The sequence below is a fragment of the Panthera leo genome, chromosome D3, assembly GCF_018350215.1.
Source record: "Panthera leo isolate Ple1 chromosome D3, P.leo_Ple1_pat1.1, whole genome shotgun sequence".
NCBI classification, from domain to species: Eukaryota; Metazoa; Chordata; class Mammalia; order Carnivora; family Felidae; genus Panthera; species Panthera leo.
In genome coordinates, this window is record NC_056690.1 from 69,141,746 (window position 1) to 69,157,310 (window position 15,565).

General features: G+C 41.2%; 2 protein-coding genes across 7 annotated transcripts in view; one reads left to right on the top strand and one right to left on the bottom strand.

The window, feature by feature from the left end:
- DYM (dymeclin) overlaps positions 1–15,565 on the bottom strand; it is a 351,049-nt gene that overhangs the window by 220,707 nt on the left and 114,777 nt on the right. The gene's annotated exons all lie outside the window — the stretch shown is intronic.
- Positions 84–8,578, top strand: LOC122203842 (L-lactate dehydrogenase A chain-like). Its single transcript, XM_042910999.1, is given in 3 exon segments — positions 84–1,906; positions 5,888–6,609; positions 6,611–8,578. Coding segments are annotated over 2 exon segments (996 nt in total). The 5' UTR covers positions 84–1,906; positions 5,888–6,109; the 3' UTR covers positions 7,107–8,578.

Consider the following 15,565-nt stretch of genomic DNA (forward strand, 5'->3'; position numbering starts at 1 on the left):
CCCTGAGGACAGTTCTTTCTCAGAAGACATTTCAAGCGATGACTCACTTTTTCTCTCTCCACAGCCCATGTACCACAGACTCATTACCGCTTCCCAACTACCTCTCTCCACACATTCCCGCGACCTTCAGACATCCCATCGGTCCTTCTTGCTATAGCCGTCTACAGACATCATTGTCACTTCTGCTCATCTTCCAGTAATGTGAGCACTGACCCCGTCTCTCTCTCAACACTACTCCGGTCCTCATTTTAAAAATTTCAACCTACTCTCAGTCAAGCCACCCAACAGTAAGCCTCAGAGGCCCTGATCTGCTGATTCACTTCCTCTATCCTACCTCAATGAGCCACTCCCAAGGCCGCACCCCGCCTACATGTTCTAACTGCGCCACCACTACAGTTCTGAATTCCTGCATTGCACGTTCTGGTTACTATCTCCCAGCTTTCCAGGTCACCTCCTCCGTGGAATACCAGACTCAAACCTTTTTGGACCTGATCGGGTCTCCATCACTTTTTCAACGTCCGTCACCACCCCCATGCCCTTGCTTCCCTCCTCACCCAGCTAGGTACTTTATTGTACCTATGTTATAACTCACACATTAGAAAACTTCCATGAAAGAATCTCACAGAAGATTAAGTACAGCAGGAAAATTAGTGAACTAAAACACAAATCGGAAATTAGCCGAATGCAAAGAAGTAGAATTCTCAGAGAGAGAGAGATTGGAAGAACAGAACAAGAAGGTCCAATATATGAGTGACAGGAATTTCCGACGAGAACCACAGAGACATAACGCAACACAATAAAATTGCCGATCACGCAAGCTACCAGAAAGGAGAGGTTTAAGGATCTCCATAACCACCCCTAGGTCAGATAACTAACAAGGTTAAATCCAGGTTTCAGGCTTTTTGCAGTGTATCATATCACTAAAAGAGGAGACAGAGTGCTAAGAGATCCCATGAGGCTCAAATCACACACATATGCTACTTCTCCAACTGGGATGCATGAACTCCTAGAGATGGTCCATGATGTGCTAGGAATAAGCACATCAGAAAGGTCAACAAATAAGGTCAGAAAACAGACATGCTACTTTTTCCTGAACTATTAATTTTACACCAAAGATTCCAAGGAAGTTAATTAAGCCCATGAACTGGCAAATAATTCCATCTTAACAGAAATGAAACAAGCACGGATATGCTCACTGAAGGAGTACTTAAACGTGCATTAATTTAGAAGATAAAATATAAAACCTGAGCGTGGGCCAAGCGGCTTCTGACAAACTCCTCCATCCTTAAGGTTATGTACTCACTTGCCTCAGCTATTGTAACTAGGCTAAAAAAAGCACTATTATAGCTCTGGTTGCTATCTCATCAATGCGTGAATTACTACGATTGGCAGAATTCAAGAGCTGCTTAACAACAACAAAAGATTCTTTCTGTAACTGTTTTTGTTCTTTCTTTTGTTCTGCACTTACACGCTGCAGTTTGTGTAGAATAGAGCAAAAATGCTGGGAGACTGAGGACAAAAAGTGGTACGCAGAGAGGGAGAGATACAGGGCTCTGCCTCATCCCACGGTTTTCTGGTCACTGTGAAGTTCTGATGAGAAACCCTACAAACCACCCATCCTAGAAGCCTAATTTATTATACTACTGCCTTGTCTGCATCCACTATATATCACCACCCAGGGGTAAGTCAGGATCGTAACCAGGGGTAACTTACCAGGGGTAAGTTACAAGTAACAGACCCGTGTAATAATGGCTTCAATAAAAGTCCCAGAGTAGTTGCACTTTGCTCTGTGATGTTCTCTTGTGGCTCTACTTCGTATAGTCTGCATTCCTAAGTGTCACGCATGGTCCAATATGGCTACACCAGCCCCAGCCATCACATTTTCATTCAAGTCAGCAGGACAGAGGTAAGTACACGCATTCCCTTTAAGAACTCTACCTGCTGGGGCGCCCGGGTAGCTCGGTCACTTAAGTGTCCCACCCTTGACTTGGGCTCACAGGCTCACGGTTCGTGAGTTCGAGCCCCACATCGGGCTCCATGCTGATGGTACCAAGCCTGCTGGGGATTCTCTCTCTCTCCTCTCTGCCTCTCTCTCTCTCAAAATAAATAAATAAACTTAAAAAAAAAAAAAAAGAACTCTACCTGCAAGTTTGCCCATATCGCTTCTGCTTACATTCCCTTGGCCAGAATGCAGACTATATATGGTTGCAAAAGGTTCTGAGAAATGTGATCTATTCTCGGCATCCGTGTAGTCCGCTAATATGGGGGAAGAGACAAACTAGCAGTCAGTGTCATGCCATATTCGAATAAATCCTTTGCAATGCCCCCTAAACATGCCCCTTCCATCTGAGATGATGGAACAGCTAGTGTGCTGAACATACCCTGCCTTTCTGAGCCCTTTCTGTAACTCAGCTCAGGGGAAACAAGTGTGTCCAGATAACCAGTGAGCTTTATGGACAACTTGAGAACTGCCAGGAACACTGGTACACTTAACCAAGACATCCTTTTCGTGGTTGTTGTTAATATAAGCAACAGGAAGCCTCAAAGCACGTGCTATTAATCATACCACAAAAGAAAGGGGTTAATAACTTCAGCTACTACACAGCAAGAATTTGCCTGCTTCCTGATTTGACCAAGTCAGCTATGAAATTAACGAAAGTAACAGCTTGGATTTAAGCCACGCCTTTCCTCACTGGAAATCTAACTTTGCAAGTATATAGTAATGCTATTTTATTTTCATAATGTACCCTAATGACAAAATAAAACCTGGTATTTATTGGCACATCTTAAATCTCTCCTGCTTTAACATTTAATTTGCTATACACAAATATATACATACACAAGGATAAGAACTGAAAAAGAATGAGAAAAAATGGCAACAGCTGATGTGTTACACCGTGGTAGAATTATAGCTTATCTGTTTAAATATTCATTACTTCTAACGCTCTTTGTGCTGTAATGTTTTAAACATTTTTATAAACACACACAGGAATATATATATTACACACATACAGCATAGAGTATGGACAACAATAGATGGTATCACGAAAACATCACTGGTTTTGAAGCTACACGTAATCTTAAAGTCCAGTCTTCCCACCTACCAGCTGTGTGACTTAATGAAAATTACATAATGTCTATAAAATAAGGATCACACTAGTACCATTTAATGTCTGTTGCTCTCATTGCCACCCTGCTCTCACCTATGATCAGTAGTGTAGGGGGCCAAAACCCGCAAACTCTTATTTTCCAAACTCCTTTGCCTGCTGGCTTCAGATTAGAGCAGACAATGAGACTGGAAGTGGACAAGAACAGAGAAGGCATTTTTCTTTCTGCTTCCGGTCGGCTCTCTAGCAGATGCAACCATGGTTCCACAGGCTTCCTGCTCGTGTAGGAAGGCTCCAAGGGTAGTGGAGCAAACTGGGGCCGTCTCAAAATCAAACGGATCTCAAAACATCAACAATAGATAGACCCACAAACTGTTATTTACTCAAACAGCACCATCTCTTAAGCGGTATAAATATGTAAATGGGCAGAATTGTTTTTACTTTTAGAAATATTCCTGGAAAGCTTTATACTTTAGAATAACTACTATTGAAAAGACCTTCTCTCTTAAAATTGGTATCTGTCAGTCTCTCTATACTTTCTAAGATAAACAAGCTGGGGGGTAAGAATTGACTAATATTACCAAGGCACAGAAATATTATTAGGAAGAGTTTTAAAAAGACGAATTTAAAATGTTCCAACCCTTACCCTCAATCCATAGCATCAGGAGCCACTGGAAGTATAATATGTCAGACTATGAAAATATGTGACTCAGCAGCTTATGAAATTTTTAATTGCAAAATGATCTCAACTTGGCTTGCTTTTGCACCAAATGGCCTGAAAAACAGTACTGATAGCTAGCCAGGCTTCCAATTTGACGAAGTTATGGCCAGGGATGCTAAGGAGGTTGCTGCTGGATCTGCTTATCATCCTTTTCAATCATCTAGAAAAGGGGAGGCAATAGCCTTAATTTTGTCAGCAGAAAGGCTGAGGGAACACGAAACACGAAAGACAAAAATAAACGGTGTTTGGAAAAGTGGAGAAAGTGACACAGATGGGAGGGGGGAAAGATGAGGACGATAAAGGGTAAATGGCATTTGCTTTTAGCGCTTATCATGTTCTAAACACTTACTCACTACTTGTCATATATATGTTATTTAAATGTAACAGAAGCCCACAGGGTAAATGATATTCTAGCTTCTATTTTTAAACTGAGGGAATTAGGGTTCGATGAAGTTTAAGTAACTTAATCAAAGTGACACAACTAGCAGAAGGCAGGGCCCAGTTTCTAGCTCAGATCTGATGCCAAAAGCTTCCAACTCACCATCCCGCTGGGGAAGATTTCTAGCTGCCTCTCTCCCTCCCTTTCTTTCGCCTGGCCTCTGTCAAGTATGGGACCTCTATGGCCTTGTGGAAGTGAATCTGGAGACTCCCAAGCACCAATGAATTATACCTCCCCTTCTCTCTCCACTATTCATCCAACTGGATTCAATAAGCCTTTGAGGACCAGGGTCTGCCTCACAAAAGCAGAAAAACGAAAGATACTTACCATAATTCCGCAAGGAATCATGGTTCCATTTTTATAGACAGGGAAAGGCTTAGAGAGATACAAAACTTTCACAGGTTATAGAGATAATTAGATTACTTACGGTAAAGGGTTTAAACCCAGGTCTGGTCTACTTCCACATTCTTCAGAATCTTACCTAACAATTCTGAAAGGCTCAGGAGCAAAGATACAGCTTGTTAATGCACAAGCTGAAATTTACAACACTAACTCATCCTCACAGTGATTCTGTTCTTTTTACAACATTAAAAAAAATTTTTTTTTAATGTTTGTTTATTTTTGAGAGAGAGACAGAGTGTGAGCGAGGGAGGGGCAGAGAGAGAGAGAGAGAGGGAGACACAGAAGCTGAAGCAGGCTCCAGGCTCCGAGCTGTCAGCACAGAGCCCCCGACACGGGGCTCGAAGTCACAAACTGTGAGATCATGACCTGAGCCAAAGTTGGACGCTTAACTGACTGAGCCACCCAGGCATCCCCCAACATTTGATTATGAAATCTGTCAAACATACAGGAAAATTGAAAGAATTATATAGTGAATACCCATATACCCACCACCTCCATGTTACATGAACATTTTGCTGCATTTGTGATAACATCCCTACCCATCTATGCATCCCTACCTTCACCCATCAGTGTAGCTTATTTTGTTAATGTATTTCAAAGCAAAGCTCCAGATACGTTTTATTTTTTTTTTTTTAATTTTTTTTAACGTTTATTTATTTTTGAGACAGAGAGAGACAGAGCATGAACGGGGGAGGGGCAGAGAGAGAGGGAGACACAGAGTCGGAAGCAGGCTCCAGGCTCTGAGCCATCAGCCCAGAGCCCGACGCGGGGCTCGAACTCACGGACCGTGAGATCGTGACCTGAGCTGAAGTCGGACGCTTAACCGACTGAGCCACCCAGGCGCCCCTCCAGATACATTTTAAATGGGAGTCGTGAATAACTCAAAACAATAAATTTTGGAATATTATTTACTCATGTAAAAGGTGGTCCCAAACTATACCAACTATCCTTTAAGAACGTTTTTACTACCATTCACAAATTCTGTCAGCAAGTCGCCTTTGAATTTACTCCAATAGCCATGTTGAAATTAACATAAGTTAAAACAGCTGCTTCATAAAAGTTACACTCACTTGACTGTGATAGAATTTAACAGTTTTAAAGCAAATCCATTTTAACTGCTTCATATTTCAAATAAGATTTGCCTTCCCAAAAAATGGAAATTCCCTAGCTTTAATATTCTTATTTTTTTTAACTCTTTAATATTTTAAAATTTCACAGTACTATAAATTCTGTCACAGAAGTCTTAGAAGCAGATCAAATCACTTCTAGCAAGCCTTGGAACCTTGTGAGTCAGGATCTCATTTGAAACTGACTGCTTTGGTACGGGAGCGGCTGCCACCAAGTCCGGACCCAACACCACATGCTGCCGACGCCCGCCTGCCCGAGGTGCACTCCCGATTCCTTCTGCTTCTAAGTCTAAGGTTATAGAGATAATTAGATATGGCAACTCTCAAGGATCAACTGATTCAGAATCTTCTTAAGGAAGACCATACCCCCCGGAATAAAATTACAGTTGTTGGGGTTGGTGCTGTTGGCATGGCTTGTGCCGTCAGTATCTTAATGAAGGACTTGGCAGGTGAACTTGCTCTTGTTGACGTCATGGAAGACAAACTGAAGGGAGAGATGATGGATCTCCAGCACGGCAGCCTATTCCTCAGAACATCAAAAACTGTCTCTGGCAAAGACTATAATGTGACTGCAAACTCCAAGCTGGTTATTATCACAGCTGGGGCACGTCAGCAGGAGGGAGAGAGCCGTCTTAATTTGGCCCAGCGTAATGTGACCAGCTTTAAGTTCATCATTCCTAATATTGTAAAATACAGCCCAAACTGCAAGTTGCTTGTTGTTTCCAATCCAGTGGATGTCTTGACCTATGCGGCTTGGAAGATAAGCGGCTTTCGCAAAAACCGTGTTATTGGAAGTGGTTGCAATCTGGATTCACCGGTCCCGTTACCTAATGGGGGAAAGGCTGGGAGTTCACCCGGTAAGCTGCCATGGGGGGGTCCTTGGAGAGCATGGAGACTCCAGTGTGCCTGTATGGAGTGGAGTAAATGTTGCTGGTGTCTCCCTGAAGAATCTGCACCCTGACTCGGACACTGATGCAGATAAGGAACAGTGGAAAGAGGTTCACAAACAGGTGGCTGACAGTGCCTACGAGGTGATCAAACTGAAAGGCTACACTTCCTGGACCACTGGAACGTCTGGGGCAGATTTGGCAGAAAGTATAATGAAGAATCTTAGGCGGGTGCATCCGATTTCCACCATGATTAAGGGTCTCTATGGAACAAAAGATGATGTCTTCCTTAGTGTTCCTTGCATCTTGGGACAGAATGGAATCTCAGACGCTGTGAAGGTGACCCTGACTCCTGAGGAAGTGGCCCGTTTGAAGAAGAGTGCAGATACACTCTGGGGGATCCAAAAAGAGCCGCAGTTTTAGAGTCTTCTAATGTTGTACCACATCACCGTCTAGACTACAACGGGATTTTTAGTTGGAGGTTGTGTATATCGTGTTCTGTTATTCAAGTAATAACGTTAAAAATGGCCTAGGAAAAACGTCAGTTTCCTAAGTTACAAATAGGAATGGTTCACAAAGCCTTGCGGCTACATCCTGATGCTGGATGGTACCCATCTTGCGTCGTCCCAAGTCAGTTAACGTGAAACAGTTCCACTGCCTCAGAGACACCACCGCCCATAATGAATATGCTGCAGTTCGCTATTCAAACCAGATGTGTATTTACTGTGTGTTGTATGACTTACTTCTGGATCCTTCACCCAACATGCCTCGTGCAACTTTTGTTTTCTCCAGCCAATCACATCCTGGGATCCAATGTTTAAATTCAGCATTGCATGTATTGTGTGTAACTGCTCTAAAGGATCTTATTTTGTGTACGGTGTAAGTCAGAACATAGTGAACGTTGCCATATGATGTAAAAAGAAAGATCTACCTATAAACGATGCAACCAACTATCTTAAGTGTCACACCAAGCAACTGAAATATCAAATAATTTTCGAACAGTGAAAAAAAAAAAAGAAAAAAGAAAAGAAACTGACTGCTTTATTCTATAACCTTCCTGGTGAATACGAATGAATTTGCTTCCCAACTGTCTGTGACAGAAAAGAGGCCCCGATCTTCCCTTCACAACTATTAAGAAGGAAACGAGCACAGAGGGCTGGCACACTGACTTTCACGGCCATTTCAGGCACGGTGGTCAGCAAATTACAAGGATAATACGAGAGAAGCCAAAACTGTAGTTTGACACCATACTACATCCAATGAATATCATTTAGGAAACACCTTTTAGAAAGTCTAAAACCGGAAATACTTTTTTGCAGAGAGCAATTAAAAGTGAAATCGCTCCTGTTCCCACCCTACAACTGCACACAGGCATTTGGATTGCGGATACTGACCTATATACTCCATGTATCCCTGCAAGGAGCCACCACAAGGAACCAGCAAAATGAAATTAACTCTACTTTATAAGCCACACAATTAGTTTCAGTCCTGAAAATAAAGGAAGGTGGAAAAAAAAAAGGCATTCTTTCACCTGGTATATAAAATCTACCAAATCATTCCAAGTAAAAATGAACTGAGAATGTAATTATTGTTTATTTACAAAGCACTTCCTTTTCTTGAAAGTTCAAAGCGCTTTCATTAGAAATGTTTTCACAACTATGCCTGTTTCTGAGGGCCACATACTTTTTCTCTTACGGTAGTTTTTCTTTCTCGCAATGAGTCAGCCCAGAAAAAGCCAAAACTGAAGAGAAAAATAACCATCACATAAAATAAATTACAACCACTGCATAGCATACCTGTCGTAACAGATTCAATAACTTTCTCAATAAAAGTAACCGGGAGAGATAGGAGTTTTAATCTTCAAATTCTACTTTATTAATTTCTCTACGACAGCATCCGCCTAAACAAACAATCACAACTTTGGCCTTGCAATTTGGCTGGGACACCCACCACCGCAAGCAAAGGAAAAAAAAAACATTTTTGATGGCTCATTCAAATGGAAAAGCCATATATCAGAAGTTATTGTGTAAAACCTCAGTACTTTGACGGAAAGCGCAGTGTGGGAGAACACATTTAATTAGGGTTGGCTCTTCAAAACATTAAATACTCGGTTATAATCACATTACAGCTTTGTCTTATAAAGAGAAAACACAAGAAAGTTCAAGGTCAGCCCTTCCTTGCTTCAAGTCTTGTTTTAGGCATCAGAGGCAAGTAAAAAGCTTGAAAATATAAGAAAAGACAAGGTCAAAGAAGTTAAGGATAGAACCAAAAGAAAACTAAATAACTGTCATGTTTTTCTTTCTCCCAATATCAAATATTCAGCGTAATTAGTAATTCTTCCAGTGACTATCTGAAATCTCTATTATAAATGTGTATACTGGGGGCACCTAGGTGGCTCAATTGGTTAAGCAGCTGACTTCAGCTCAGGTCATGAGCTCACGGTTCGGGAGTTCGAGCCCCGCGTCGGGCTCTGTGCTGACAGCTCGGAGACTGGAGCCTGCTTCACTTTCTGTGTCTCCCTTTCTCTCTGTCCTTCCCCTGCTCCCACTCTCTTTCTCTCTCAAAAATAAATTAACATTAAAAAAAAATTTTTTTAATGTGTATACCAAAGAGCAGATATTTTCATAATTTAGTTACATTAGAAATCTGAGTAAACTTGTAAATCACTATATGGTCACTGGCCTTTTTCAAAGAAAATTTTTAAACAAAAGTTATCTTTTAAATATTACTATGTAATATCCATTACTAATAGTGACCACTTTTGTGTACCTGCTAGGTGCCTGGCTCTTTCCTACGCTTTTGCTCATTTGATCACCTCGGCAGTCCTACAAAGGGAGGTACTATCCTCATTTTACCCTGACTGATCTGAGTCACTACTGAGAGGTTAACAGCGAACACCTAGTCGGTTGACAGCAGGACTGGCATTGAGTTCCAGGTGCCTGACACCAACAGCCAATCTCACACTCGCATCCCTTACACAATTCCGATTATCAAAATCTAGAGCCAATCCCTCCGAAGGACGATGTAAATGGTGGCCTCCAAAATCAGAAAAGAAAACTGTTTCAATCACAGAATTATTTCTGGAGGGACTCCTTACACCTTCTGGAATGTCCTTTTTAAAAAAACAAAAAACACATTTGTGAGGTCGGGAGAGGCTGCGACTGGCCTGCTCTGGCCCCACCACAAGCAGGGCTGTGGTTGAAAACAAAGAATGACCGGCACTTAGAGATGCCTTAGCTGTCAACAAACAACCTAACCCCCAATGCGATGGTAACAACAGGGGAGGCCTTTGGGGGTGATCAGGTGTAGAGGAGGTCACGAAGGTGGAAACCCTACATCGGGATTAACGCCCTTACAAGAAGAGGAAGACACACCAGAGCTTTCTCTCTCCACCATGTGAAAACAGAGCTCGCCAGGGAGACGGCCAGGGAGAGGGCCCTCACCAAGAATTAAATCTGCTAGCACCTGGATCTTAGACCTCCCAGCCTCTGGCACTGAAAGAAGCAAGTGTTTGTTGTTCCAACCATCCAGGCTACGGTATTTTATTATAGCTGTGTGAGCTATGTGTCATCACCATATACCCTGCTCCGTCGCATCACAATCAGAGAGGTTAAGTGTCTTTGATCGCTGGCTTTGCAGAACATCTTTAACAGGGGAGGGTGATATGCTTACAGCGTAAAGTAAGAACTAAGTATCAACTGCCTTACTAACTGTAACTAAGGCTACCAATACTACTGATACCTTTGATGAGCTGAACATCTGAAGTACTTATTACGATACGGGTTAGGTCGGCATCAAGTCTTTTTGTACTAAAGTCTTTGGCTAGTTTCACAAACTATCGAAAAGAAACTATATATTTTTCAGATAGATCAGTGAATAAGAAGTGGTACCATAGCAATTGTTGTCAAGGCAAGTTCATTTAGGAAGCAAGGAGAAATCTCTTGTGGGCAATATCTATTTAACAATCAGATTTTCCTTTCTGACTGTCATTGGCCAAATTTTGCACCACATAAAATGGAAAGCCAGTTGGAGAAAGAGCAAAAACACGGCTGGTGTTTCAAAACACTGTTTACATAAATTTTGAAGTCTGACGAACAGACCAAAAAGACAAAATATTCTCTGAAATTTTAGACTCACATAAGTTTATCAGAGATTTTCTGATCACTCACATCATCTAATTAAATGTATCTTCTTTTAAATTATTTTGACTTCAACAAAAAGCAGAAGAGCTTCGATGCAGGTTAAAAAAAAGTTATTCGATGAGGAGAGATGCTGTATAGTTTCAGAAGTTATTTTACATACAATACCTCATTTATTCTTCACAATAACCTGGTACAAAAAGTCTTGTTTGTTTATCAGGCTTATGTGGTAGGATAATGAGATTCAAAGAGGTAAAGAACTTGTCTAAGATCATGCTGACCTGGGACTCCATTCCAAATCATCTGATTCTCAATATCAAGCTCTGGCAATGTATCCTTATCCACAAGGACTTCCAGGAATGAGAGAAAAGTCAGCTGAGAGCTCCCTGTGGTATAATCTAGAGTGGAGATATGAGGCGAGGGGAAGGCGCTGGTGTGAACTCACAAGAGGCCTGGCCAGCACCTCTTGCCACTAAGGGACTACAAGCTCTAGCTTCATGAAGAGCCTTGTGGGTAAGTCCTAAAACTCAGGAGAAACTGTGGGAATCCTCATCAACTCTGAGGTCTGCTGTCTGGGAAAACCAGGCTCTTGTCCCCCACCTCCACCCCAGCTAATCCTTGCTGGGATTCCAGGAAATGAAATTGAGTCTATGTAGAAAAGTCACAAGAGCCCTCAATACATTAATTTTCTTTGTTATTTAACATGTGCCACCTACAGAAACACCCTGCTTTCCACAAAGGAATTAGAATGAGTAAACCTGGGGGCACCTGGGTGGCTCAGTCGGTTAAGCTTCCCACTTAGGCTCAGGTCATGATCTTGTAGTAAACGAGTTCGAGCCCTGCATTGGGCTCTGTGCTGACTGCTCAGAGCCCGGAGCCTGCTTCGGATTCTGGGTCTCCCTCTCTCTCTGCCCCTCCCCACTCGTGCTCTGTCTCTCTCTGCCTCTCAAAAATAAAGAAACGTCATAGAATGAGTAAATCTGTTTTCAATATGGTGCCAAGGACAGAACCATGAATAAAGGAGGAAGCCCCAAAATATCTGTTTAAGGATAATGTAGGGCTGAAAATAAGCACAAATATTACCGTTAGTTAAAATTGTGGATCATACCATACCTCAGAAAACTATATTTGAGACACACTGAACATTGCATGTATAAAACCTGGAGGGGAAAGACAGGACGTAAAGTTGCAGGTACAGAAAAGACTGAGATGATCAAACTAACAAAAACTCATTAATAACTGAATAGTACCTGCCAAAAGAGTTAATGAGCACTTAGTCTAGATTAATAAAAAAAAAATGCAATGTCCAGAATCAGGGAGTTTAGACTCCAATCTATTTCGTGCTGGAGTACTGTACCAATGGTCACACTTCAGGATAAACTGATACAATGAACCTCATCAGCAACAGGAAACAATGAAGAGAACAACAAGAAGAGCAACCAAGATAACACAAGAGCAGAAGGTCAGTTAAAACCATCAGAGCTGCCTGACAACAATATATTCCTCAGTAGGTAATAGTACCAGCTCAACTGTGTAATGATGGGCCCACAGCAAAATAGATCCAAGCACGGGAAAGGGACCCAGACCAAGTGAGTGGTACTGAAATGGACCAGCTATATTAGAATGCTTCTTGAAAATGTCTATGACAGGGCCCAAGCACATGTGTAATGACTTAGAAATTAAAGGGTGTAAGCGCATGTGCGTGCACTTTTTTTAATTATGCCAGATGGACTGCTAATGTTGAGAAGTCACCTGCCGCCCTTTAGCCTCACTTCTCCTAATCTTGGAATTCTACGATTCATTAAAGGATACGTTAATTAAAATTCTAGCATTCTTTTGGAAACGGTAAAGTGATGTATCATTTGGTTCTTCTTCCATTTTGTCAGCATTTTAGAGAAACATCTACACTAAAAAGCTATAAAGAGGAAGGAAACCATGATTTCTTGTACTGCAAAATTATGAAGAGGCTTGTTGGCATGTATCACAGTTGCTGCCCGGTAAAGTATTTTATTAATGTATGACTGATCCTAACCACTTCCAGGGAAAGACAGAAACCACACTTGACACATGTGAAAACAACTTTTTTAAAAAAGAACAAAATCCATACAAGTAATTTTCATTGCTCTCATTAACTATGGAAAAAACTTACTAGTGGTCATTAAAAGATAATAACAATTCCTCCATTTATTTATTGCCTTCTATTCAAACATCATCCAAACACTCACTGCATACTGCAGGACCAATAATAAACAGAAAGGAGAAAGGTGTGGGGGCTGCATCATCGAGCAGTTAGTCTGAGATAGATAAGTTGTTAGCAGCATAGTGACAAGAACACCTAATTGTAAAAATTCAATTTAGGTGCAACCCAAATGATACTGTATTAATAAAGCAGATTTCAGAATACAGAGGAAATCTCTATTTCTTAAGTTTTACTGACAAAGAAATAAACATTTGTTTTTAAGGGTGGCTGAATACTGAATTTACTGAAGTTGGTAAGTGTACTGAGGTTGTGTAAGAGATATCCCCTTTCAGGAAATACACATTCAAATATTTAGAGATAAAGGGTCACAATGCATGTAACTTACCCTCAAATGGTTAAAAAAAAAAAACCTTGTGTGTGTGTGTGTGTGTGTGTGTGTGTGTGTGTGTGTGTAGAATGGGAGAGAAGCAGGGAGAGAATAGAGATACAAAACTAATAGGATCTGGATACTATATCATTTTTTATAATACCTTTAGTTTTTGAACTTTTATACATGTATGAACTTATTTCCAAATAAAGCTTTTTAAAAAGAACAAGAAGCAGATAAATGAGGAAAAAATAGCAAAATGTTGATAATTCTTAAAGATGGGTTATGGATAGATGGGGATTCATTCTACCAATCTCCCTACTTTTATCCATCTTTGAAATTTTCCACAATAAAATGTTACAAAATAAAGAGGAGGTGAGTCAGCTACTGTAACTGTATGTAAGTTAGCCACTAAAGTAACTGGAAATGAATGGATAAATACACGTATGTGCGCACGCACACGCACACACACACCCACACACACAGGAATATTATTCAGCCTTCAAAAAGAATGAAAGCTTGCCACATGCAATGACGTGGACAGAGCTAGAGTGTATTATGCTGAGTGAAATAAGTCAATCAGAGAAAGACCATATGATTGCACTCATATGTCTTATTTAAGAAACAAAACAGATGAACATATGGGATGGGGGATAAAAAGATAAAAGAGAGAGGGAAACAAACCATTGGAGAGTCTTAAAGATAGAGAACAAACTGAGGATTGATGGTGGGAGGTGGGTGGGGGATGGACTAGATGAGTGATGGGTACTTAGGAGGGCATTTGTTGTGATGAGCACTGGGTGTTGTATGTAAGTGATGAATCACTGAATTCTACTCCTGAAGCCAATATTGCAGTATATGTTAAGTAACTAGAATTTAAATAAAAATTGGAGAAGAAAAAGATAATAATAAAGTGACTGCAAAACAGAAGGCATTCAATAAACGATAGACATGTTATTATAAACTGAATTCACATCTATCTTGAATGTAGACAAGGTATTAGCTGTTGGTCTTTAATTACAAACAAGAATCTATTGACAATCCACAAACGTAAGGTGCTCTGCTGGAGACTGCAGTGAACATGCTCGTGTAAGTCAAGCACCAGCTGACGTACTCAGGACTCAAGTGGTGATCAGAAAGGACCAGAAAGCAAAGGTCAGGAGTCAAAGAAACTGAGCTCAAGTGCAAACCAACATCACCTCCTATGTGATCTTAGATAATAACCGGGAACATCTCTTCATCAATCACATTAAAAAGGTGAAATCATGTGTTTGACAAGGTTGCTACAAGAATAAAGTGAAATACACAAGAAGTTGCTCTATGACCTCTCAAGTGTTATATACATGTTAGTTCTCATTGTATTGAGTGTAGAGCCCAGGTGCGGAGGTGATGTCTACACACAGTAATCGTAACACAAAGCAGAGTGCTAAGTACGCCACAGGAAAAGATCACCCCTGGCTAGGAGAGAACAGGAAATCTTCGTGGAGGAAGTGGTACCTGAGACAGCGCTTAACGGATGGACAGGCAGAAAAAAGTCAGAGGGGAGGAAACAGGATCGTAGGTGGAAGGAGATAATCCAAGAAAGGACATGAAAGGGAGAAAGCGTAAGGCATGTAAAGAGTAACAGAGTTTTGGCTAGAGTCTGAGAAACAAACACAGCAGTAGAATAACTAAAAATAAATCTGAAAAAGTGAGGATAAACCGGAGAAGGCCTTGCCTAACTCCTGTGAGGGTCCAGATGTGTGGTTCACCGCTCACCTAGCACGAGCAAGCTCCTCTTCCCTGCTAGTGCCAACAAAACTTCACCATCCAAAGCTATAAAGTTTTCCAAAATAAGGCGCTCGGTTTCAAAGGAAATTAATCAAGTCAAACCTACCATACGTACACTGCTGCGACAGGAAATGGCTTTCTATAATCAGGAAAAACTCAATCCCGGTGAAGATAAAATGTCACCCAAAAGAGTTTATATTTGGCTTTGGAGTATTTGTTTTTTCAGGCAGGAGCTTCCAAGTCATATTTTTCTTAAGCTGATGCTAAAGTAAGAAGATTCCCAGGGCACCTGGGTGGCTCAGTTGGTTAAACACCCCACCTTCAGCTCAGATCATGATCTCACACTTTGGGAGTTCGGGCCCTGCATCAGGCTCTGCACTGCTGGTGCAGAGCCTGCTTAGCATTC